We start from the raw sequence: 25402 nt of genomic DNA on the forward strand, positions 1-25402 counted from the left end.
ATCATGACCACCATTGATAATCTGAGTGATGATCTTTTAGTCAAGATTGCTGCAAAGATTGCTGCTCAAAGCAGGAAAGATCTTTTCGCCTTTCGCCATACCAGTAGCAGGCATTGGCGTGTCAGTGAGGATTCTGAAGTTTCTAGGGCTTTTGGAAATGATGTCCTCTACTTCCTCTATGACCCCAATGAATGGTACAACAATGCTATGGTGGCTCATTCTAAGTTTGCTTTTAAACTTAGACTCTGGAGTCATGGCAACGCCATGTTCTGTATTCTTCGAAGCACTCAACACATGTTGGATGCTAATCCAAACATTGAAGAAATGAAACGCCTCCTCACTACTGCTATCAACGCCACTGGCTCTCTGAGTGCAAGGTACTACCGTCTTCTCATCAATGCACTCTCCATGCCTATGCCAGAAAACATCCTCGAAGACTTCGAAGATCTTGCATGGACACATCGATTGGCAGAATTTCGAAGCGACATTTTGGGAGGGACTTCAACTTATCGATTTCGCTGTCCTTGGTGGAATAGGCCCATGCCTATTTGGCTTACTAGGCGTCGTTTTTGCAACAACTACCACAACTGTGCAGGAGATGGGAGAATTGGAGGCTGGTATGCACTTCTACCTGGGCCAGATCATGAATACTACTTGGTCAATGCTTGCTTCAGGTGTCGTCTCGATACGGAAATTCGCTGGTTTCTCGATCGTTTTGGGATTGTAACTGAATGGTGAAAACCATCTTTAAATGCTTTTTAGTCTTTAAGTATTTTATGTTTTCTTTTGTAATGGTTTTTCCATTTTAAGCATTTCGATGTAACCTGCCCATCAGTTGGCATTTTTAAATTAATGCCAAGTTTTTATTTCGAATCAAATTACTCTTGTGTAATTTTAATTTCTTGTAACATCGGTTTATATTTTTTCAAATATTTACCGTTTATGCGTAGAATTCTCTGATCTTCTTGTAGTTCTTCGATCTCATACGCATTATTCGAAAAAACTCTTAGAATTTTCCATGGTCCTTCCCAACTAGGAGACCATTTTCCTAAACATCGATCCTTTTTATCCATAGGCAAGATAACTTTCCAAACTAAGTCCCCTTGCAGGAATAATTTCGATTTAACTCTTTTGTTATAGGCTTTTGCTATTCTTTCTTTTTGCTTTGTAAGCACTTCTAAAGCCATTAATCTTTCTTCATCAATATCTACTAATTCATCCAACATCATATCCAAATATTGATTTGTTGGAATTTCGATTTGTCTTTGAATTCGAGTAGATTGAAGTAAGATTTCTGTTGGCAATACAGCATCATGGCCAAATGTTAATCGAAAAGGAGTAGTATTTATAGATTCTTTAGGAGAAGTTCGAACTGCCCATAAAGCTTCATAAAGAAACTCATGCCATTCTTTGGGTTTTTTCTTTTGGCTAGCTTTTCTTTTTATTATAGTAATCAAATTCTTATTTGCTGCTTCTACCTGACCATTTGCCTGAGCATAATATGGTGTTGAAGTCAACAATTTATATCCTATTTCTTCAGCAAATTTTACCATCTTTCGACCAGTAAATACAGATCCTTGATCTGTAGTAATAGTTTCTGGTATGCCAAATCTATAAATAATAAATTTTTGAATGAAGTTTATAACTTCATCTTGAGTAACATCTTTTAGTGGAACAGCTTCTATCCATTTAGTGAAATAATCTATTCCAACCAAAATATATTTGTAGCCTTTGGATGACTTAGGTTTGATTTCCCCAATTACATCTAAAGCCCATCCTCTGAATGGCCAAGGTTTCACTATTGAATGTAATTCACTAGCTGGTACTTTTTGAATTCCAGCATGTTCTTGACATTCTTTACAACCTTTAGCAAAATTTATGCAATCTTTTAACATGGTTGGCCAATAAACACCTTGTCGAAACAAAAGCCATTTTATTTTATGGCCTGCTTGATGTGTACCACAAGCACCACTATGAGTATTCGATACAGCCAAATATGCTTCTGCTTCACTAAGGCATTTAAGTAAAACTCCTTCTGGAGTCTTTTTAAATAATTCATTGCCTATTATCACATAACTCAAGGCTCTATATTTGACTTTTCTACAAGTTGTGCCATCTGGATTTTCCAAAAAATTGACTATGGGTTTTCGCCAATCATTATCATCCAAATTGTTAATGACCAAAATTTCAGAAAATTTTGCACTCTGAAGGTATCCTTGAGATGCTTCCATGCCCCCAAGTTTTGGTCTTAACAATTTGTTAGGCACAATGTCTATCGAATTACGCTTTGTTTTAATTTCAATAACCTCTTGCTCTTGTTCCTTCGAAAGTTTGTATCCAGAAGCTAATTGAGCTAAATCATTAGCTTCTTGATTTTCTGCTCTAGGAACATGTTGAACTTCAATTTGAACAAAATGTTTAAGTAATGCATTAACTATAGTGTAATACATTATCAAAGTTTCTTTGAGGCATTTATATTCTTTTGTTATTTGCTTTATTACTAATTCAGAATCACCTCTAATAATTAAACATTTTGCCCCCAGTTCGAGCAAAATCTCTAAACCATTTATTAAGGCTTCATATTCTGCCTCATTATTCGAACAATATTGGCTAATTCGAAATTTATATTTGGTTACTTCATTTGTTGGTGAAACAATAACTATACCTATTCCAGAACCATTTTTATGACTAGACCCGTCGAAATACAATGTCCATGGAAATGTTTCGATGCCCCCAGTCACAGGTTCTTCAATGGAATGATCAGCAATAAAATCAGCCACTATTTGGCCTTTCACAGTTTTCAAAGATTGATAAGTTAAAGAATATTCTGTGAGTGCCAAAGCCCATTTACCAACTCTACTATGCAGAATAGGTTTAGATAACATGTGCTTAATAATATCGAAATGGGAATAAACATCAAAAGGTCTTATATAATGCTTAAGTTTCACACATGAGAAATACAAACAAAGACATAATTTTTCACTAGGATGATATCTTGTTTCAACATCACTTAAAACTCTACTAAGATAATAAATGGCTCTTTCTACACCATTTTCATCCTCTTGTGCTAACATACTCCCTATAGTTCTTTCAGATGATGCTATATATAACTTCATCTTTTTGTCTTTCAACAAAGGTGAAAGAATAGGAGGATTAGATAAATATGACTTTATGTCTTCAAATGCCTTTTGGTGTTCAGGCTCCCATCTAAAAATTTCCTCTTTCTTTAATCGAAGTAATGACGAGAATGCTTGTGCTCTGCCACTTAGATTAGATATAAATCTTCTGAGGAAATTTATTTTGCCTAATAAAGACTGCAACTCTTTTTTGGTAGAGGGTGCTTTAGCCTCTATTATAGCTTTAGTCTTATTTTGATTGATTTCGATGCCCTTTTTATGGACAACAAATCCTAAAAAATCACCTGCACAAACACCAAACGCACATTTTAATGGATTCATTTTTAATCCATATTGTCTCATCCTTTCGAATGATAAACGTAAATGTTCTAAGTGTTTGTTTTCAGAAGATGATTTCACAACAATATCATCAATGTAAATTTGCATAAAATCTTCAATTAAATCATGAAACATTGAATTCATTGCTCTTTGATATGTAGCACCAGCATTTTTAAGACCAAATGGCATTACTATCCACTCATAACATCCTAATGCCCCTGGGCATCGAAATGCTGTTTTAGAAACATCTTCTTCAGCAATAAATATTTGATTATAACCTGAATAACCATCAAGCATACTCAAATATTCGAAACCTGCTGCAGAATCTACCAACATTTCTGCTACTGGCATAGGATATTCATCTTTAGGAGTGGCGAGATTTAAATCTCTAAAATCAATACAAACTCTTATACTTCCATTTTTCTTTTTAACAGGAACTACATTAGCTAACCAATCAACATACCTTGCAGGTCTGATGAAGCCACATTTGAGGAGTCTTTCGATCTCTTCTTTTATTTTTGGTAGAATCTCTGGTGCAAACCTTCTTGGAATTTGCTTCACTGGTTTCTTGTCTGTCCTGATTGGCAATTGCAACTCTACAACCTTTCTACTCAAATCAGGCATTTCATGATAATCCCAAGCAAAGCAATCCTTGTAATTTTTCAAAAGCGCCACAATTCGATCTCTGAAGCTCTTAGGAATCTTTGAACTTATGTATGTTGGTCTTTTTACAGAACCATCTCCTATATCCACTTCTTCAAGAGGATCTTGGGCCTTCATTTTTATTGTAGATTCCATTGGATCTTCTTCAAAACCCAAAGGTTCATCATCGTAAATACAGTCTAATTTTTGATCATCAACGAGGTCATCAGAATTATTTTCTACTGAAGCATCGAAGACCTCTTCTTCTTTGGCTGTTTCAGCCAAATCAAAGTTTTTCTCGGCTACATAAGCCGTAATCTTTTCCCATATGCTGGGCTCAACCATTGATCAATTATTGATATCCCACCCAGTTGGTGAGATTCCATTTGCTGAATATCCTTGGTCATCAGTAACCCTCTTGTACGAAGTACTTCTTGTCTTCAGCAAATCTGTTTCCTTTACAGGTATCTTCTCATGGCAATCTTCATTGTTCACCACTATGAAGTCATCGTCGAATGCAGTTTTCCAACGAAAACCCCATTCTGGTGCAAGTTTTACAAAGAATTTTTCTTCTTTAGTCATAGAACTTGATGCATCATTTTCCATGAATGGTGCAATATATTGAAGCTGTTTGTCAAAGTTCTTTTTGTTGATATCTTGATTATCAACTTCAGCTTTGAAATAATAACTCTGATCAGCCTCAATATTCTCTACCAAACCATCTTTCCTCCAAATCACAATCCTTTGATGCATTGTAGAAGGAACTGCACCTACAGCATGGATCCATTCCCTCCCTAATAATGCATTGAAATTGGCTTTAGAAGGAACTACCAAAAACACAATTGCTCTGGTTATGCTTCCTACTACCAATTCTAGTTCGATAGCACCAAGAGATTGTCCAGTAGATCCCTCATAATTAGTGAGCACTACATTATGTGGTTTCAAATCACATTCATAAATACCAAGTTTCCTTAGAAAAGATTGTGGTAGGAGATTAACAGTAGCACCACCATCTACTAACACTTTGTTAATTCCAACACCATTTAATTTAGCTTGAATAAACAAAGGCTTTAAATGAAGCTTCATGCTATCATCAGGTTTTTCGAACACTGCATGTTGATCTTCGATGCAGCCATTGTTCATAACATAATAACACAGAGGCCTATGACGAGCCATTTCCTCAGTGAAATCACATTCATCATCATGATTGGCCTTCGAAGATACATCATATGCATATTCAATTGGTAGTACAGAAACCACACATATAATGTCAAGACTTGATTCAGAATCTGAAAAAGTAGAAGTTAGAATATCATCATCCCCTTTGGGGATGTTTAAAGCAGAAGATAATGGAGGGAAAATTCTTTCAGTAGCTGGTTTTTTAACCATTTCGAAAACTATTGGTTGTTTTCCCTTACTTTTGTCATCATTAGTGACATCTTTCAAAACTCCTTCCTTTTTCTGGCGTTGAAAACGGCGCCATTGAGTTCTACTCATAGGATTCTTACCTTTATAGTTATTTTTGTAAGCATACTTGTTAGGATTAGAACTCTCTGGTTGGTCTGGAACTTTGACAGCTCTTTTTACCCATTTTGTTGGTGGTGCTGGAGGCGCAGAATGACCAGTTTTCTTGCCCCCAGAGAAAACCCAAGTATCAATAGGAGACTTCGATGAAGGAACGAACGTCTTCTTATGGTTCTTCACTTGATACTTCTCTGAAGTTTTCATCTTGTAAGGAACACCTCTTTTGTTAAAGCCAAATTTAGAACGGTTCTCGAACCACCCTCCTTTACGTTTTGTTTGAGGTTGATATCCTTCAACTGATTTCGCAGCTTCTTTATCGAACACTGCACTGCATCGAGGACAAAGCATAGCATTGGTGTTAGATATTTTACATCGGTTTAAAAAATCAACCAAATCTTCTTCAGCCTTTGGATATGCTTTCTCCATTTCCTTGGCCAATTGATCTTCAGTAACCACTGGCTCTTCAATTTGATGGTCCTCAGTAACCATTTCTGCATCAATATTCTCTGAAATTTCCACCATATTGATAGAAATACCAGCAAACATGGATTCTGCCACATTGGCAGAAACATCAGCAAACATGGACTCTGCCTTTTTCATAGGATCTCCATCCACTTGCTGTTTTGATTTCTCTCCAAATTTCAGCCTCCCTTCATCAAGAGCTTTTTGTACAGAATCCCTGAAACGAGTACATCGAGATAGGTTATGACCTAAAAAACCATGGAATTTACAAAATCCTCTTTTCTTCCTTTGTTCCAAAGGAGGCAACTTCATATTAGGTGGCACTAATATTATGCCATCATTAACTAAAAGATCAAAAATTTCTTCACTTTTAGTAATATCAAAAGTATAAGTTTTAGAAGGATATTTGTCACTCTTGGGATCTTCAGGATTTTTTCCATTGGATGGCCTCAACATTTTACAAGCATATGGAGGTCCATCTTTTAATTCTGCTAGGTTTATATCATTGTCTTCAACGATATCTAAACCCCAATCGAATTCGGGTTCACTATCTCCTGTTTCTATATAGGCAATTTTTTCCTTTTTAGGAAATTTGTTATGAGTTCTAGATTTTTCAGCTTTAAGTCTTTCAACTTGTCGAACTCTGTCTGCCAATTGGGCCATGTCTCTTAAGTACTGGGTATCTAATTTCTTTCGAACAGAATAATCGAGGCCACCAGCAGCCATTTCGACCAATTCATATTCTGGAACAGAAGTAAAACATCTAGCCTTAAGGAGACGAAACCTATTGAGATAATCATCGATTGACTCATGACTTTTACGTCGAACACTGGCCAATTCTTTCAAACTAATCTTAGATTGACCCATGTAAAATTGTTCATGAAAGGCTTTTTCTAATTGGTTCCAACTATAAATTGAATGAGGAGGTAAAGTTGTAAACCAAGTAAAAGCATTTTTTGTCAAAGAACTTGGGAAATATTTCATTCTCAAATTTTCATTTTCTGCAATATTTCCTGCTTCCATGAGAAACCTAGCAATGTGTTCGACAGTAGATTCATTAGTTTCTCCAGCAAATTTGGTAAACTTTGGAATTTTCCAATTTCTAGGCAATTCAGCGTCTAAAACATACTCAGACAAAGGAGACACAAAATTTGGTCTATGTAAACCCATATTAAAACCATTTTGGGCTAACAAAGCCTCCACAATACCCGCTATATTATTCTGACCATCGAAATTGTTTCGACGGGCTTGTAAAACCACTTGATCGGCATCTTGGTTTCTATTAACCAAAATGGGTTGTCTTTCAGGTTCTGCCTGAACTTGTGGTTGTACTACTTGTGGTTGGACAATATTTTCATGATTTCGAACCACTGGTTCATCAGCAATTATTTCAATTGCCCTCAAATTTCGATTTTGAGGCAATTGGGTATTTTGGATTGGTGGAGCGCCAAAGAAATTAGCAATTCTTTCCATTTGATCAGACAACCTTTGATAACTAGTGCTGGTGTCTCGAATTAAAGGATTTATGACAGTACCAATTTGTTGGGTCATCATATTAACCATATCATGATTAGTTTCTTCCATAGTTTGCCTAATGGCAGCCATAGAAGCATTGGTTAAATTTTGTTGGGGACTTCTATATGTGGTAGATACCCCAGGACCAAAAAGTTGTGGTAATGAAACATTTAAATTTTCTGAAAACATATTACCACTAGTTTGTAAGCCTTGCATCAATGATGATGGCATACCATATGGCATTGATCTATGATCCCAAACTCCTTGAATAGAAGTATTATTTGGATAATCATGGGAAGTTTGGGTAACCATCGAAGGCATGGCTTGAGAAATTACTGTGGCCATCGAAGGCATGGCCTGAGACGATATTTGAGTGGCTGTATTACTAGTTGGAACAGCCTGTGATGTTCTAACATTCTCTGGGGATGGAACATCATCTTCAACCGTCACTTGATCCACATCTTCATTTGAAGATGTTGGATTTGTTTTCTTTTGGTTGTTAGCGCGTGTCATATTAAAAAGCAATTTCTTGTTTCTTAATTGCATACACAACAAAACAAACCAGAATTAAAAGAAACTCTAACAAAAACTATAAACAAAAAGCACAAACAGTCCCACTGGGCGTGCCAATTTGTTTACGTTGGATTTTCGTAAACAACCGCTGGTTTACAAATGGTAACTTGCAAGATCAACCAGTAAATCTTAGGACATATTGTGTTTGTTCTTGTTGTTAGAAATTCTGTGTCTCTGGTGTCGAAAATATAAGAAATATGATAAAAACAATCGAATTCAATCCACTTGAACTCAATCGAACTTAATAAAGTAAAGTGCAAGAACACTTAAAGAAAAAAAGGTAAATTGTATTGATTAAACAAAAGTTGGTACACAGATTCATACATTGCAACTTGTGACTCGTTTCTCGCTTCCATACGGATACTTTGAGTGTAAGTTTGTATGATGGAATTGTGACCCGTTTTTCCTATGAAAAACTACTATTTATACTAAGTCTAGAAATAACTACACTTCTTTGAAATTCAAACTACAACTGCCACAAGTCGACAGTTTTGCTTATTTGAAAACAAACTTAAAATACAAACTGACTTAAAGAATAACTGTTGATAACCACCTTCGAAAACTGCTCTGTCGAAGTCTTCTACCATCTTCGAACCTAAATTTGCTTTCAATACAACACTCTGTTCGAATCTTCTTTAAATCTAGGTCAACTATACTTTGACCACATTTATTACAGCTAGTAAAATATATTGGCTAACAGTCATCAACGTTGCAGATCCGGAGACATGGCTATTCCGGTGATTTTAATATAGTCATATTTGTAGGCTTATGTACTTTGTCGTTTTATGCTATTAACATGGATGTTGTGAATTTGTTCAGAGATTCATCCTCCTTATTTTTAGCGATTTTGTTTTGCGTCGATGTACTCTATCAATTTTAATGAATGAATGTCGTTTGTTTTGTGTCAAAAAAAATATGATTTCTGGTTCTCTGAAATATCTGAAGCAAGTATCCAAATCATAGACACTTTGATGTTTCTTACGTTATAAGAAGCTTACAATGATAAAGCTTTCAAATAAATTCTGAACTCTAGGAAGACCCTTCCAATTATTTGACAAAAAATGTTAATATAACTTTGAAATTTAAAAATGACCAATATTATTTGTGTCTTTATAAAACTAATTGGTTCGTCAACATAAAAAATAATGTATTCTTTTTTGTCAAGTAGTTAATGATTAGAAATTCACTTTCTTTAAGTTGAATGAGTAGGAAGTTGGGGTTCAAACACTAATCCTACATACTACAACGTCTCCTGTCAATAAACTTACGAGTTACGATGACATTAAAAACAATGTTTTGATTAACCAATAGAATTAATTGGTTCATCCGATTATTTATTTGTCTAGATCGTGGTTGATTAATTGAACCATATACTAAAGATTTTATTGATCAGAAATATAATGTCTAAAAGACTAGAAAAAAACTGTGATTTAGGATCAATTTCCTAAATTCTCAAAGCCATACAATTTCATTTTCTGATAAAAGCTAAATAAAATAATATTGGCTCATAAAACCCATCACGTTGAAGCACGTTGTGGGGTCATTATGAACTAATGGACCTCTTTAGATCCAAAAAATTACATGAAGGAAAATAAAGCCCTCTTTATCGTGTTCTCTTTTAACATGCATCTTTTTAAATACACCATTTATTTACATCAAGGGAGAAAAGAAAGGGGAAGAAGTGACTCAATTAACAAAAAGAAAATATATAAGTAAGTAGTGATATCCATCGCTTTTCACATCATTATATACATGCACATCGATGGGAATGGTCCCTAACAAAAGTTTAAATAATTGGCGGAGCATGTGGATTTAAAAGATATTTAGCAATAAAAATGATATCAAAAAATTCATTCTATTTATTATGTTAGGTTGAAAGCTAACTGAATTTGTCACCAGTTACTTCCATTCATAAATGGTGTTTGCCATAATAAAATGACCTACATCTATGCTCTATCTAACCAATAAATCATTAATTCATTTTTTTTCTTATTAAAAAAAACATAATCAAGTCGTCGTTAACAACCTAACAGACTAAAATTAGTTTACTTTCTCAAACTATGGTCGGTATTTACATCCCACCCACATGGCTTCATGATTGCTTAGAATTTACTTAAATAAGTAATATTTTAATTTAATAAATAGTAATAATAAATTAATAATAGTAGTAATAGTGATGTGTTTTTTTTTTTTTTTTAAGAAGCAAATGTTTTGTTGGTAGCCAAGAATCGAATATTAAATTCTCAGTAATAAACGTTGATACATTCCAACAAATAGAAATTGAACTATCAATTATTATTTTTCAATATATTCTTTAAAACTAGGCTGATATAGATGATACCATTTTTAAAGAAAATATACACTTTTTTTTTTTGTACAAATCATATATCCTAATTTTTTTTTTGACAAAATCATATATCCTATTTTTAAATATGAGATGGTTTAAGCATATTTCAAGCTAACATGAAGTTTTAGGGCCCGTTTGTTATGGATTAAAATAAAAGTGATTTTGATATAAAATAATTTAGAGATTATATTTTAGAGATTATATGAAAAATCAGAATCTATTTTGCGTTTGTTTACTGTAATAAAAATCACTTTTTTTAAACAAATAATCTAGTTTGTTTGGATACAACTATATAAAAGAGATTTTTTGTTACAAAATTAGTCCAATTTTTTAAATTATATTTTCTCTCTCCTCTAAAAAAAATCTATTTTATTTTAAGCTGCTCCTAACAGCTTCTCATTTGAAGCTGTTTTTAGATTATTTTTAGATTCTGATTTTTTTTTAAAATCTGTAACAAACGGATGCAATACTCTTAAAAGTGATTATTTTTTTTAAAATAAGTGATTATTTTTTTAAAATAAGTGATTTTTTTTCTTAAAAAAGCTATAACAAACGGGCTCTTAACTAGATTTGAATCCAACAGTATTATTGTTGCACCCAAATTTTTAAAAAATAAGATAAAAATCAATTTCATGTGCAATTTGGAGTGGATTGAATGATGGCTTAAGTTAATTTGCCGTGGTGGAGGACGGCCTTGCTATTCCACGAGGGATGGTGTACCTCTAAGAACTCTAGCTTCAATTAAGTGAATATATTTAAGATAACGAAATGTTAAATTAGAATGTGATAGTGTATTTTTCATCAGGGAGTTGTTAGGAATCCACATTAAAATTGTATGACATGAACAAATGTTTATGAATAGTGATAATCATCTTTATTAGGGTTGGAAATGAGTCGAATTCACATAAACTTGATTCAATTAGATTTGGTTTAGCTTAAAACTCAACTCGAGTTTAAAATGAACTTTTTTTTAGCTCGATTCAACTCGTTTAGAGTTCATGAGAAATCAATTTGACTCATTAGGTTCCTTAGTTTGCTTGAATCAAATAATTCAAAATTCTTATTCTTTTTTTATCTGGTTTTGTAATATGGCTTGAATTAAAATAAAACTATCACAAGCATAAATCGTTTAAATGATAGGCACAAATACAAAGCTCATACCGGCATACATTTACAAAAAAGAAAATATAAAACTAAAAACATAGCAAACTACAAGTAAACAACCCAACAAAATTCTAAAACTTCAATGGAGAATACCCTCAAAAAAAATCTTTCCGAACACACATACACACACATTTTCGAGTAAACTCGTGAATCAAAGGAGTCGAATTATATAACTTAAGTTCAACTCATCTAGTTCACAAACTTAACTTCCAGCTCATGTTCGTCTTATTTAGTTCATAAACCAAGTTCAATGTACTAATTGTCAAATCGAGTTTTGAACTATGTTTGAGTTTTCTCAGTTCATTGTCGGCTCTAGCTACTCTTTGTACTAGTCAATTTTATTAAGTTGAATTAGACTCGATCCAAATTTTAATATGGTATGAGCCCATAACTCATTGGTTTGTGGATCACAATCAGACTATGATACTATATATTTAAATTTAGGTTGAATCCAACCCAATTTTAGAAAACCGACTTATATGATGAGAAATCATCCGATGGTAATTAGAAAGCAAAAGTTTGTTCACGAGATATCCTAAAGTGTGTCGAAGGTATAAAGTGCCCAAACTTTTGCTAACAAATGTCTTAGGACATTTGATAAGAAGTTTAAAGTGAAAGTTTTATCTTAGAAGTTGTATATTCAACACATTAAAACATTAAAGAGAAATGTTAACTTGTGCCCTTAAGGTACAAGTTTAGAAGCCAAATGTAGAAATAATGTATTGGAATGTGTGAATTAAATTTAATCTTTAATGTTTTAATGAATTGAATGCACAAATTTTAAGAGAATATTTCTTTTTTTGGATTTTTTAACATGTGCCATAAGGGCACAAGTTAACACTACTGAACATTAAAAAGTAATTTTTCCAACATAAAATTTATCCATTATTTTCTTTTTTGAATCCTTAACAAATGCCCTTAAGACACTTGTTAGCAAAACCCTATTTCAAATCATAGATCCTTTTGGAATGAGCATTGCCCCGGTCCGAAATACTCCATCCGTTTCAAAATGAGTGTCGTTTTAGGTGTTTACACATATATTAAGAAATGCAATGATTAAAAGAAAGAGAATGGTTATTTTACCAAATTATCCTTATTAACTATTGGTTAGTTTTAAAAGTAATACTTTGGAAGTAGTGTGCAGAGTATTAATTGAAGGGTACAATTGAAAAAAAAAGTTATTATTGCATTGGAAACTGAAAGTGACATTCATTTTGAAACAATTTTTTTTGGCTAAAGTGACACTCATTTTAAAACGGATGAAGTAGTATACATCATGGGGAATATGGAAAGAGCACCAAATGATAGTACAAGAAGAATTATTGAAAGCTTTCCATGAATGCTAAGCTCATTATGCCGCTGTAAAAGAAATCGTGGGATTTAGAACTCTATGATTAACAAAAGGTCAATGGATCCATCTCAAGGGTAATCCAGTAATTTAAAAAATAATTTTGCCACTGAAATCCAAAAGCCCCCAATAAGCAAAGCTGACCTACAAATGGGCCAACTTATTATCTCCATCGTCGCTATCTGCAGGCTGTTCCCACTATGTACATCTGTTAATTTTTTTTTTCTTTCCAAAAATACACATATTATATTTTTTTTTTTTGAAAGAACACATATTATATTTTTAGTTTTTTTTTTAAAGATATCATATTTTTAATATTATTATAAATATTTTCCAATTTAATATACTTCCTTTATATCATTATTTTCTCTTTAAACAAAAAATATCCATGTTATAATTTCCTTTTACTACTTTTCCAGCTCATACGTAATATGACACACATAATACAACCCAAAGTGATTGTATTTCCTTTTTAATTTTCTTCTATTTCAATCCAACCCCAACAAACTAAAAAAATAAAATAAAAAATAACTGAAGATTCCATACCCTAATCATAAAGTTTAAAATAATAACAACAATAATAATTACACACATAACAAATACAGAAAGCAAAAGTTAATTACCTGGCTTATTAAATAATTTGAACTAGGTAATGAATTAATTAGACGTGAATAATGAAATTGACAGATCCCACCTAAAAATAAAGAAATATATTTCACCCTCATGAAAGCATCTCAATGCGCACAATAAAAACCCTTTGAGTTGAGAGTATACTATACTATACTATTCCTCTTGTTTATTTTTTCTGATCATATAATTATTCCCTCTCAAGCTGTATAATAGCTAGGTAGGGACATATATCTTCTTCTATATGCAGCTTGGTGATGCAACAGTAATGATGGAGACTTGCTCCGGTGAGAATATTGTGCCGGTTACGGCGCAAAACGGAGGCGGCGGTGAAGAGAAAGGAAGAGAGATTGGTGGTGAGGAAGATGATAAGATGAATATCAATATTAACGGTGGTGGAGGAAATAGGTGGCCCCGCCAAGAAACATTGGCTCTCTTGAAGATAAGATCAGATATGGATGGTGTTTTTCGTGATTCAAGTCTTAAGGGTCCACTTTGGGAAGAGGTTTCAAGGTATACTCAATTCAATATTTATATATCTATGTCTTTTCTTTTTGTTTTCTTCTTCTTCTTCATCTTTTTCTATATACCTTTCATTTTCTTGTTTATAAGCTATATCATGCATGAAGAAGATCTGAATTTAGATATGTATCCAAATTAACCAATCAGTTTTTGGAACCTATTTCCTGTCAGTGGAACTAGTCAAAAAAAGCTCTTTGATTGGAATCATTTTTTTTTTCCTTCTGAAAAGGCATATATCTTATTCTCAAGTGTATGAGGCAATAATTCGGTTATCTTAGATTTTGAGTCATAAGATAATTTATGTCATTTGAATCATCTAAGTGAAATTCTTCTATCTGAATCTTGCTGGATGTTGAACTCAATCATAGTTTATAATTTACTTCTTCATATATAATTTTTTTTTTTTTTTTTTGGTACATACTTCTTCATATATAATTTTATTAACCAATTAAATTACTTAAGTTTAATGTTGAGTTCATCTTCTTCAACTTTTTTTAGGTTAATTTCATCCTTCCATCTAATTTTTATTACTTTGTGTTTCTTATTTATTGGTCACTCTTTTAGGTATGAACTACCTAGCTTCATGTGTTTATTTTTTTTTTTGGTGTAACATGTGTTTTAATTTAGTACTATATACTTTGTATTTTTCCTCATCACAAATTTTTACTTTTTTTTTACGTGAAAGGAGTCTAGTTTTTTCTTTTCCTTTTTCAATGGATATACTAACTATATATGATTACAAAATTCAATCATCATTATCAATATTAATTATCACCTCCTTTCTGTCTCCTCCACTTTCCGTGATCCCTCTATATATACATACATGTAGGAAACTAGCTGAACTTGGCTATCATAGAAGCTCAAAGAAGTGCAAGGAGAAATTTGAAAATGTATACAAGTATCACAAAAGAACCAAAGAAGGGAGGAGTGGAAAATCAGAAGGAAAAACCTATAGATTTTTTGATCAATTACAAGCACTTGAAAAACAACTCACATTCTCCTCTTACCATCCAAAACCACAACCAAATAATAACACACTCTCATCACCAACAATAAATCCCAATGAAACCACACAAACAATATCATATGTCACAACCACTGTTCCATCCACAAACCCTACCACATTCGTTTCTCCTTCACCACAACCTAACAACAACAATGTTCCAAATTCTTTGCCAAACATGAACAACCTATTCTCAACCACAACAACTTCAACTTCTTCTTCCACAGCTTCGGACGAAGACTTGGAAGAGAAGTATAGAAAGAAGAGAAAATGGAAGGACTATTTCAGGAGACTCACAAGACAAGTGCTTGCAAAACAAGAGGAAATGCAAAAGAAGTTTCTTGAAGCCATAGACAAACGTGAAAAAGAACACATTGCTCAACAAGATGCTTTGAGAATTCAAGAAATGGATAGAATCAATAAAGAACACGAACTTCTTATCCAAGAAAGATCATCAGCAGCTCAAAAAAATGCAGCTGTTATTGCATTTCTCCAAAAATTGTCTGGACAGCCACCACCACAACCACCGCCAGCACCAGAGCTGTCTCCGTGTCAGACAGCTCTGGCATCACAAGTTCAAACACAACAACTAGTGATACCAAACAACAACATTGTTGAATTTCAAAATATGAATAATGGTTACAAAAGTGGTAATGGTGGTGCTTCTCCTTCTCCATCAAGGTGGCCAAAAAGTGAAGTTCATGCTCTAATAAGGATAAGAACAAGTCTTGAACCAAAGTATCAAGAAAATGGGCCAAAAGCACCATTGTGGGAAGATATTTCAGCTGCAATGAAGAGACAAGGATACAATAGGAATGCGAAAAGGTGCAAAGAAAAATGGGAGAATATCAACAAATACTACAAGAAAATGAAGGAAAGTAACAAGCAAAGGCGTGATGATAGTAAGACATGTCCTTATTTTAATGAACTTGAAGCTATTTACAAAGAAAAGAACAAAACACAGAACCTTTTTGGTTCTAATTCGTTTCATAGCATGAAGTCAAATGAGACGATGGAGCCATTGATGGTGCAGCCAGAACAACAATGGAGACCTCCAACTACATTTGAAGAGGGTGCTGTGGTGAAGAAGAATGTTGATGAAGCAAAAGAAGAAGATGACAATGGTGATGTTGATGATGAAGAAGATGAAAACATGGATGAATATGAAGATGGAGATAGCATGGAAGAAGATGAAGGAGGTGTTAGTAGCCGTTATGAAGTTGTGACAACAAATAAACTTTCATCAATGGACACAGTTGTATGAGACAAGATAAGGAAGCTTCTCATTGGATGTAAACAAGAGACACAAAGATTGACCTAGATCCTCTACATTTGCAGTATTGTGTTGCACCTGTAGAAACTTAGATTTTGAAGAGAATTTTTCTCTTTAAATCTAAAAGTTCCTACGGTATAACACATCTGAAGCAGTAGAGGATCCAATTTCGTGAGATCATAGAATTTTCTTTTGGATTTTATTTAAATTATTTTGTGCATTTGGGATTAAAGATGTTATTGAACTTTGTCACTGAAAATAGTCATATATTAAAGGCATACCACAAACACCTGGACCATAAAAATTCAATTTATTTTTTTCTTTTTAAATTATGGTCCCATTTGAAAAAGCATCATTATGTATGTTCATGTTCATCTGGGTTCTGACACAATACATTCTGAAAATCATGGGCCAGCTTAAAAGTAGATCATTGGAGTTGTGGGTCAGATTCAAGCCGTCATGAAATGAGATCAGAGATTCAATGTTGTTAAACAGTTCACATGGGCCAGCAAAGCAAAGCAACTATAGTGGAATGAGATGAGAGGATGAATACATGTTATTTTAGGCTCTTAATAAATATATTTTGTGTAAAGTATAAGTTGAATATGACAGAGAGGTCCCAATATTAGATGATTTTTTTAAAAAAAATGTCACATGCTATAGTCTTGTAATTTTCCTTTAGTTATTATCATCATTAAAGTTGTGGAGGTGGATGGAACTACTATATATATATATATATGCATAGCAGAACCACCATGTATTTCAATTTCATTTTGTTGTTGAAAAGTTGATTTTAACTAGTTGTGTGTGAAATAGTTAAATGGTTAGAGGACTTGCATTATTTGTTAATTTAAAATTTTTAAACTTTGACTTGTTTTGTTTTATATCTGCCTCCATCCCTGTATAGGACCCTCTTAAATACATTATTAAACAAATTATGCGTCTTTATTTGTAAGACCATCTTACAATTTTCATGTGTTAATTATTTTATATCAACAACACACCACTAATTATTTTAATCATTTTATGCAACCAACACAATGAATACTATATGATAGAAACCTAAATTAACTCTCTATGAGTGTTTTTTTAAACCTTAATAATTAATTGTTGTAGCCATTTCTTTTATTCGGTTCGAGTTTGAACTCGTCTTTCAATTTTTAACATTTAACTCAAATCAATTGAACATTTCAACCGTCTCTATGTGAAAAGACAAACTAACTTTTGTCAAATTTAATATCACCGTCAACTTTTCTATATTTATGTTATTTAGTCATATAAATCCTATATTTTGGACAATAATAATACTATTACTTTATGCATATATGTATTATTCACAAAAAAAATATGGGATTAGCTAGCTCAATCAGGTGAGTTCTTTTCAATGAGAAACAAACATTGTTGTACAAATTGCATTATTTTATTGTACACATATAAAAATAAAATAAAAATGTTCCAGTTTGTTCTTCACTAAAAGTATAGCCTGAACATAGAGGACTTTAATAATTTGTATAAAGAACAAACAGTTAATAATAACAGCTCTATTCTCCTCGTCCCTAGCTACTTGCAACAAAATGACAACTTTGCAAGAGTCATTCTGTTCAGGTTCCATAAAGAGGAATCTTATGACTCATATGTGATCCCAAAATTAAGCCATCCAATTACATTATTCTATTACTGTGTCTGTCTGTCTGTCTTGACTTTTATACATTAATTGTGATGGGATTTTCCAGATCATCAATTTCATTATTGGATTGGATTGGATTTGCACTAGTGGGTGAGTTGAAAATGTTAATCACCGTAACTTACAAGGAACATAATATACACAGCATATAAGTAAATTATACTACTGGTTTCTTTTCTTCCTTGACAAGATATTAGTAGTAATTTTTGTGCCGAAAGCGATTATTGTGTACATTTTTTCAAATTGTTATTATTCCGACTAGCGCTCAGACGGGCACTCCCGTGCCCGTCTGACCGCTTTTTCTACTGCGCTAACGTATAAAAGTCATAAACAATATGTTTTTGTTTGATGAATTTTCATTTAGCCTATTTTGTATAAATATGATTCAAAAAATCCTACAATTCTTCAACAAATAAACAATTGTTTAATCATAATTGATCCACTTTAGTATTACTTAAAAGTTACTTGATTGATGAAGTTCTTAGTTAAAAATTACATTAGTGGTTTTATTTAAAGGTCTCTCTCTCTCCCCCTCTCTCCCCGTTGATTGTACATCTTTATTTCTTCCATCATTTTGTGTGACTTCCTTGAGGATACATGTTTAGCATTCAAAGGAAGGGACCTGTGGCATCTCCACTCTGTTTTCCACATTGAACAAATGTCATAGAAAGAAAAAAAAGAGACAATTAAGATTAATGTACAACAACAAAGTTGAGCAAAAAACTGAAAATAACAGTAGTACTTGGAGACAATAAAGCAAAAGACAAAAAAATTAGAAAGGGGCTCGAGTGCCTTGCAATCAGTCAACCTACTTTGGTCTCATATTGTGTCCAAATACTTGATCATTCACATCTTCATCCCATCATTTATGACTTTATCCCTCACCATGTGTTTGTTTTCTATTATCTGTAAATTCTCTTGAAAATTTCAACTATCTAATGCCTCCTCTCAAGTTTGTATTTTGTTCGGAGCCCTTGACCTCGGTATTTTTCCTTTATTTCCTCAACTAACCTTATTTTTGCTCATTCATCCGATTGCATTCTTTTTAAAACTATTGTTTGAAACACATGACACAATGAAATATACTACATCACGCCGAGACAAACCTATATGTAAAGAGGATTGTCATACACCTCCTTCATCTTCTTCCTTCCAAAAATAAAACTCCTTCCTCTTCCTAAGGTTCTTCACAAAAAACAATAAAGGACTAAGTGAAATGTGAGTAAAACAATATGAGATTTAAATAAAGAAACTATTAATTGAATTTCATATAGTTTTTGATGAATTTAGAACAATGCAAATAGAAGAACCAATTTTAACTACTTTTATTTTTGGATGGTGAACCATTAACTTAACTTACCTTGTGTTGAGATTGCCGTATATATAAGAAAGCATATAAAGAGTTCTCTATTTTCATTTTGAGTATCTCTAATGGTGGGATCAATCTCTTCAACATTCAACCCTCAATTACCATAATGACACGCATTGTACCCATTTCACAATTCAACAATACGTTTCTAAATCAATTACTGGAGGCATCACAACATAGATGGAAAATGTAACAAAACAAATTCATCTATTTTTTTTTATGTAAATAAGAATAACATGATGAAAACAAAACTAATACAATCATACAATAATGATTTTTTTTTTTTTTAGGAAATCATACAGTAATGAACAAAAACAATTTTAGTCCTTAAACATTGTTTAATCCTTGTAACATCTATCGTGAGCACACCTTCCACCTGAAACAACGCATGCCCGAAGAAAGCAGCTATAATAAAATAATCAACATCCACAAAGAAGAAATGAAAGACTAAGAGATAAGTTTGTTTTGTAAAATAGCAAAATAAAAATAGAGAACCCTATTATGGAAATTCTCCTTCAATCTTTCTCTTCACTCATTCTTTATCTCTGCTATCCGTCTCAAACACAGGCCACCTACGACCCTCCCACTTTCGTCTCCCCCTTCCTCTTCATTTCCCTCTTCATCCATTCTGCTTCTATCTTCTTACATTTTTCCAATCCACTTTATGCTTGTTATTGAATCTCCACTTTAGTGCACTTTAATCAAAGTCAACAAAAAAATGCACTTTAATCAAAGTCAACAAAAAAAGGTTTAAAATAAAAAGTCAATGGTGAGTTTTTTATGGTGTGAAATCAGTTTAGCAAATACTATACGCTTTTAAGTGATATATAATATTCATGCATTTTACATTTTCGATCAAGATATCAAAATACAATTAAAACAAAGATAAATGATAAAGTAGAAAAAACTACAAAGTAGAAGGGGTTATAAATTAAATAGTGATTTTTTTTAGTACATTAGAAGGTATATCTAACTTTCCATCAAAGGAAAACGAAAAGTGGAAGAGAAAAAGAAAAAAAAAAACTAATCAAGTGCCAAATTAGTAACCATTCTAAATCAATATCATGAAAAAAGAAACAAAAATTAGAAACATAAAATTAGCAAAGAATTGTCAAACCAAATTATGTTGTTACTTCCTTTCCTATTGATTAAATTTTGATTTATAGTGCTCTTACATCAAGCTAAAGGCCATAAAATTATTCATTGATCCATGCCATTCAAATGCGTTGACTACACCCTTGATAGAAAGATACATCCTGAGTTGTTGGAAACAAATAATGGTAATCATTCCAACAACACATTTCACGGTGGCAATTTCCCCTTACAAAAAGTGGCACATGTTGATCTCATTATTGACCCCCTCTCCTTATCTCTATAGATGTTTTAATTCAAAGAGAAGTTACATGTTGATCTTGAATATGAATGAGACGTAATTGTAGAGAAAATGAAAACGATTAATGTATGAAATCAATTAAATTATTATGATTGTGACTCACAACAAAGTTCAGCCCGTGCACATCTTCATGCGGTGTTTGTTTGTAGCGATTACTTTCTGCAAACCAACATATTGAGTGATTTTGTTTGGTGTGATGGAAACCATATTTTGCGATTGTAATGCCCTTGTTGTGGTTCTATGTTTTTTCTTCTCTTGCAAAATAACTAAACCGCTTGATTTTAAAAGTGTAAAAATAATAACCACCTCCAATCTCCATTGTTTCATATCCTACTTCTTAAATTAATAACCCTAATCCTAATTCTCCTCCTCTTTTTTTTGTTCCTCTCAATTATACTCTCCCCTTAACCGAGTTAATTGAACCTATTTTCCATTTTTTTTTCTTTCATACCGATTAGACCAAGTGAGGTGGGATAAGAAGGTATGGAGAAGATACTCATTTTTTTTCCAGAGAGGAGATACTCTTGTTCTTCTCTTTTGATAAAGAAGTTTTTGTTAAAAAAATCATATAACCTCCTTTAATGCAGTTAAGGAAAAAACCGTAAAAGAATAGAAGAAAAAGTCATTTTTGCCCTAAAGTTAGTTTTGGACATGAGCAAGTAATTGAATAGACTGAAGGGCAAAAATGGTATATAAAATAGGCTACACCAAAACAATGTTTTGCCTTTATTAATAGGTATAGATAAAGGAGTACTCCATAAGTATTTAAATCAACTATTAAAGCTAGTCAACATTGTTGGACTTTGTTTAGATGAAAGTTGAAACTTCATGTCGGTAATTAAACGCTGTTAAAATGGAAGGTCAGGCAATGTTTTCATGGATGATTGTTCTAATAAAATTTTAGATTAAATTTGTTTTTATCTCTATATATTTCCAAAAAAAAAATTTCCTTTTAATTCTACTAATTTTTTTCTTCTACCTTTAGTCTTTAAAAAAATTTCATTCCACACTTTTGATGCTTACATTTAAGTACAAGTCATTTGAATCCTATAAATTTTAGAATAAATTTTTGCAGGAATTATAAAATATTATAAGAATCTATCCCCAAAGAAATTAAGAAATTATAATTGCTTAACTTAACAGAAATTAAATATCAATTTTTAAGCCCCAGAAACATAAAATTTCATATTTAATGTATGTTTTATTAAAATATACAAATTTATTTTTTGAAAGATTTTTTTTAATATTCTAAACATGACTACGAAAAAAAAAACTTTTGAGTGATACACGTGAGTTGACTTAAAAGCAGAGACCAAAAGTGATAATGAAAAACTTTTGAAGGGCTACAAGCCAAAGAATTTTTTAGGGGGATTAAAACAAAAAGTTGAAATATTTATAAGGACCAAATATATGTTTAACCCTTATTTTAATAGGATGGCCAATTAAAATATTATAAGCATCTTTTCGCAGTCATGTTTAGAATATTAGAGACTAAAACTTTTGAATTTTTTTCAGAGTCATATTTAGAATATTATAAGAATCTCTCCAAAAATAAATTAGAATGTTTTAATAAAACATGAATTAAATATGAATTTTAATGATTTTGACGCTTATAGAAAATATTTTTTTTAGAGAGATTCTTATAATATTCTAAATATTCTTGCAAAAATTCATTCAAAAATATAAATGATACACATGATTTGACTAAAAGTAAGGACCCAGAGTGTGGAAGAAGACCTTTTAAGAGATTAAAAGTTGAACAAAATTTATAAAAGGGACTAAAACAAAAAAATTGAATTAATTACAGGGAACAAAAGCATATTATCCCTTAAAATAAATGAAATTATATCTTCGTGTCATAAGGTGTCAACTCCTAATAGTAAAAATTTGAATTTATAATCTTGTTGGACAAAGTTCAAATTTCACATAGAACAATTGTAAAATATTCATTAGTGCTACCGTTATTAAATTAAAATATATCTTCTAGACATTTTGAGAAAGAAGTATGCAAATCATATGATAGGGGTGTACTAGCAAAAAGAGGGGTACAAATAATAACACCCTATTAAACTGTGATTGTTTCGCATGTTAATATATCTGCTATAAAAAAAAATGAAGGAATGATAAATTTTAATTAATAATAGGGACATCAATCATCATTTTACAATTTTTCAACTCTTTTGAATGAGGTTTAACCATGTCTCTTGTGAGATTATGAATCAAATTCTTACAAGTGAATTGTCATATGTTGAAAAATATTTGCTTAATTAAGAATCACATCAATCTCTCTCTTGGTAATTTTACAATTTTTCCGCATGTTAATTTTGTTCTTACAATTCTTAATTTTTTTGCTTAATTAAGAATCAAATTCGATACTACTCTCTTGGTAGTGACAAAATCCCTCTTTCGTTGGTTCTTTAACCTTTGATAGAAGGTTAAAGAATTCACATTATTGAAGAAATCATTATAATTCACATTATCCATATAGTCGTCGATCAAGAACAAAGCCTTCATATCTCTTTCCTTATAATTCACTTCATCCACGCTCTCATTGATTTTGAAAAGAGTTTTATTTTATTTTATATTTTATATCTTTTCATGGATTTCTTGCAGGAAGACTTCTCTTCCTCTTGTAGGATACATCTTTGGTTTTTTTCTTTTCTTCTAGCAATCTTTGCAAATCAAAGATTTCTTGTATCCTAACTAATCACTACGCACTTCTCCCGATTCTTGCCTTGAGAAAACTCTTTTTTCAAAAGCCATTATTGATATTTATAAGGACCAAATATATGTTTAACCCTTATTTTAATAGGATGGCCAATTAAAATATTATAAGCATCTTTTCGCAGTCATGTTTAGAATATTAGAGACTAAAACTTTTGAATTTTTTTCAGAGTCATATTTAGAATATTATAAGAATCTCTCCAAAAATAAATTAGAATGTTTTAATAAAACATGAATTAAATATGAATTTTAATGATTTTGACGCTTAAAGAAAATATTTTTTTTAGAGAGATTCTTATAATATTCTAAATATTCTTGCAAAAATTCATTCAAAAATATAAATGATACACATGATTTGACTAAAAGTAAGGACCCAGAGTGTGGAAGAAGACCTTTTAAGAGATTAAAAGTTGAACAAAATTTATAAAAGGGACTAAAACAAAAAAATTGAATTAATTACAGGGAACAAAAGCATATTATCCCTTAAAATAAATGAAATTATATCTTCGTGTCATAAGGTGTCAACTCCTAATAGTAAAAATTTGAATTTATAATCTTGTTGGACAAAGTTCAAATTTCACATAGAACAATTGTAAAATATTCATTAGTGCTACCGTTATTAAATTAAAATATATCTTCTAGACATTTTGAGAAAGAAGTATGCAAATCATATGATAGGGGTGTACTAGCAAAAAGAGGGGTACAAATAATAACACCCTATTAAACTGTGATTGTTTCGCATGTTAATATATCTGCTATAAAAAAAAATGAAGGAATGATAAATTTTAATTAATAATAGGGACATCAATCATCATTTTACAATTTTTCAACTCTTTTGAATGAGGTTTAACCATGTCTCTTGTGAGATTATGAATCAAATTCTTACAAGTGAATTGTCATATGTTGAAAAATATTTGCTTAATTAAGAATCGCATCAATCTCTCTCTTGGTAATTTTACAATTTTTCCGCATGTTAATTTTGTTCTTACAATTCTTAATTTTTTTGCTTAATTAAGAATCAAATTCGATACTACTCTCTTGGTAGTGACAAAATCCCTCTTTCGTTGGTTCTTTAACCTTTGATAGAAGGTTAAAGAATTCACATTATTGAAGAAATCATTATAATTCACATTATCCATATAGTCGTCGATCAAGAACAAAGCCTTCATATCTCTTTCCTTATAATTCACTTCATCCACGCTCTCATTGATTTTGAAAAGAGTTTTATTTTATTTTATATTTTATATCTTATATCTTTTCATGGATTTCTCGCAGGAAGACTTCTCTTCCTCTTGTAGGATACATCTTTGGTTTTTTTCTTTTCTTCTAGCAATCTTTGCAAATCAAAGATTTCTTGTATCCTAACTAATCACTACGCACTTCTCCCGATTCTTGCCTTGAGAAAACTCTTTTTTCAAAAGCCATTATTGATACCACATATATCAATAACCAAGTGCTAATTTCCTTTACATATATATATTAAGCCATCACCACCAACCATGTTGCTCAGTTGTTAATGAATTGCAATCTTTTCGTAGAAGCTATATTTTGAAAACCCGTGGATCATGAACCATATGTTATGGAAGCCACTGATAGAGCATGCACACGCATAACTGAGAGAAATATCAAAATGTTCTGGATGTATCATAACTTGCATAACAAGTTAAATTGTAACTAACTTGTAAAGCAACCTAACCAACTCTAATTAGTTAATCAAATTTAAATTACAAATTAACTCATATAAGTAAGCTTTTTTTTATGCGACTTGTAAATGTAC

The 25402-nt window shown here is 31.9% G+C and overlaps 2 protein-coding genes and 1 long non-coding RNA gene across 3 annotated transcripts; 1 reads left to right on the plus strand and 2 right to left on the minus strand.

Annotated features, from left to right (window-relative positions):
• Positions 1 to 793: 793 nt before the first annotated feature.
• On the minus strand, positions 794 to 3335 carry LOC146958277 (uncharacterized). The gene has a single exon (XM_085741371.1). It carries the CDS (start codon positions 3114 to 3116, stop codon positions 879 to 881), a length of 2238 nt encoding a protein of 745 aa, XP_085597497.1. The 5' UTR covers positions 3117 to 3335; the 3' UTR covers positions 794 to 878.
• Positions 3336 to 13805: 10470 nt separating this feature from the next.
• LOC146958278 (trihelix transcription factor DF1-like) lies at positions 13806 to 16742 on the plus strand. Its single transcript, XM_085741372.1, has 2 exons — positions 13806 to 14170; positions 15009 to 16742. Exons 1-2 carry the CDS (start codon positions 13902 to 13904, stop codon positions 16444 to 16446), a joined length of 1707 nt encoding a protein of 568 aa, XP_085597498.1. The 5' UTR covers positions 13806 to 13901; the 3' UTR covers positions 16447 to 16742.
• Positions 16743 to 19813: 3071 nt separating this feature from the next.
• LOC146958279 (uncharacterized) lies at positions 19814 to 21427 on the minus strand. The gene is made up of 2 exons (XR_015020359.1): positions 21005 to 21427; positions 19814 to 20880 (listed from the first exon to the last, which is right to left on the minus strand). It is a non-coding gene; the product is annotated as an uncharacterized LOC146958279 (long non-coding RNA).
• Positions 21428 to 25402: the final 3975 nt, after the last annotated feature.

Source organism: Medicago sativa, chromosome 1 (assembly GCF_051527215.1).
Source record: "Medicago sativa cultivar Bolivia chromosome 1, Bolivia_mono, whole genome shotgun sequence".
NCBI lineage: Eukaryota > Viridiplantae > Streptophyta > Magnoliopsida > Fabales > Fabaceae > Medicago > Medicago sativa.

Excerpts from the sequence above, each read along its gene's own strand:
- LOC146958277 (XM_085741371.1), bottom strand. The coding sequence starts at position 3,116 with ATGAAGTTATATATAGCATCATCTGAAAGAACTATAGGGAGTATGTTA.
- LOC146958278 (XM_085741372.1), top strand. The coding sequence starts at position 13,902 with ATGCAGCTTGGTGATGCAACAGTAATGATGGAGACTTGCTCCGGTGAG. Across the intron at positions 14,171-15,008 it reads CTTTGGGAAGAGGTTTCAAG|GAAACTAGCTGAACTTGGCT; the intron begins GTATACTCAATT and ends ACATACATGTAG.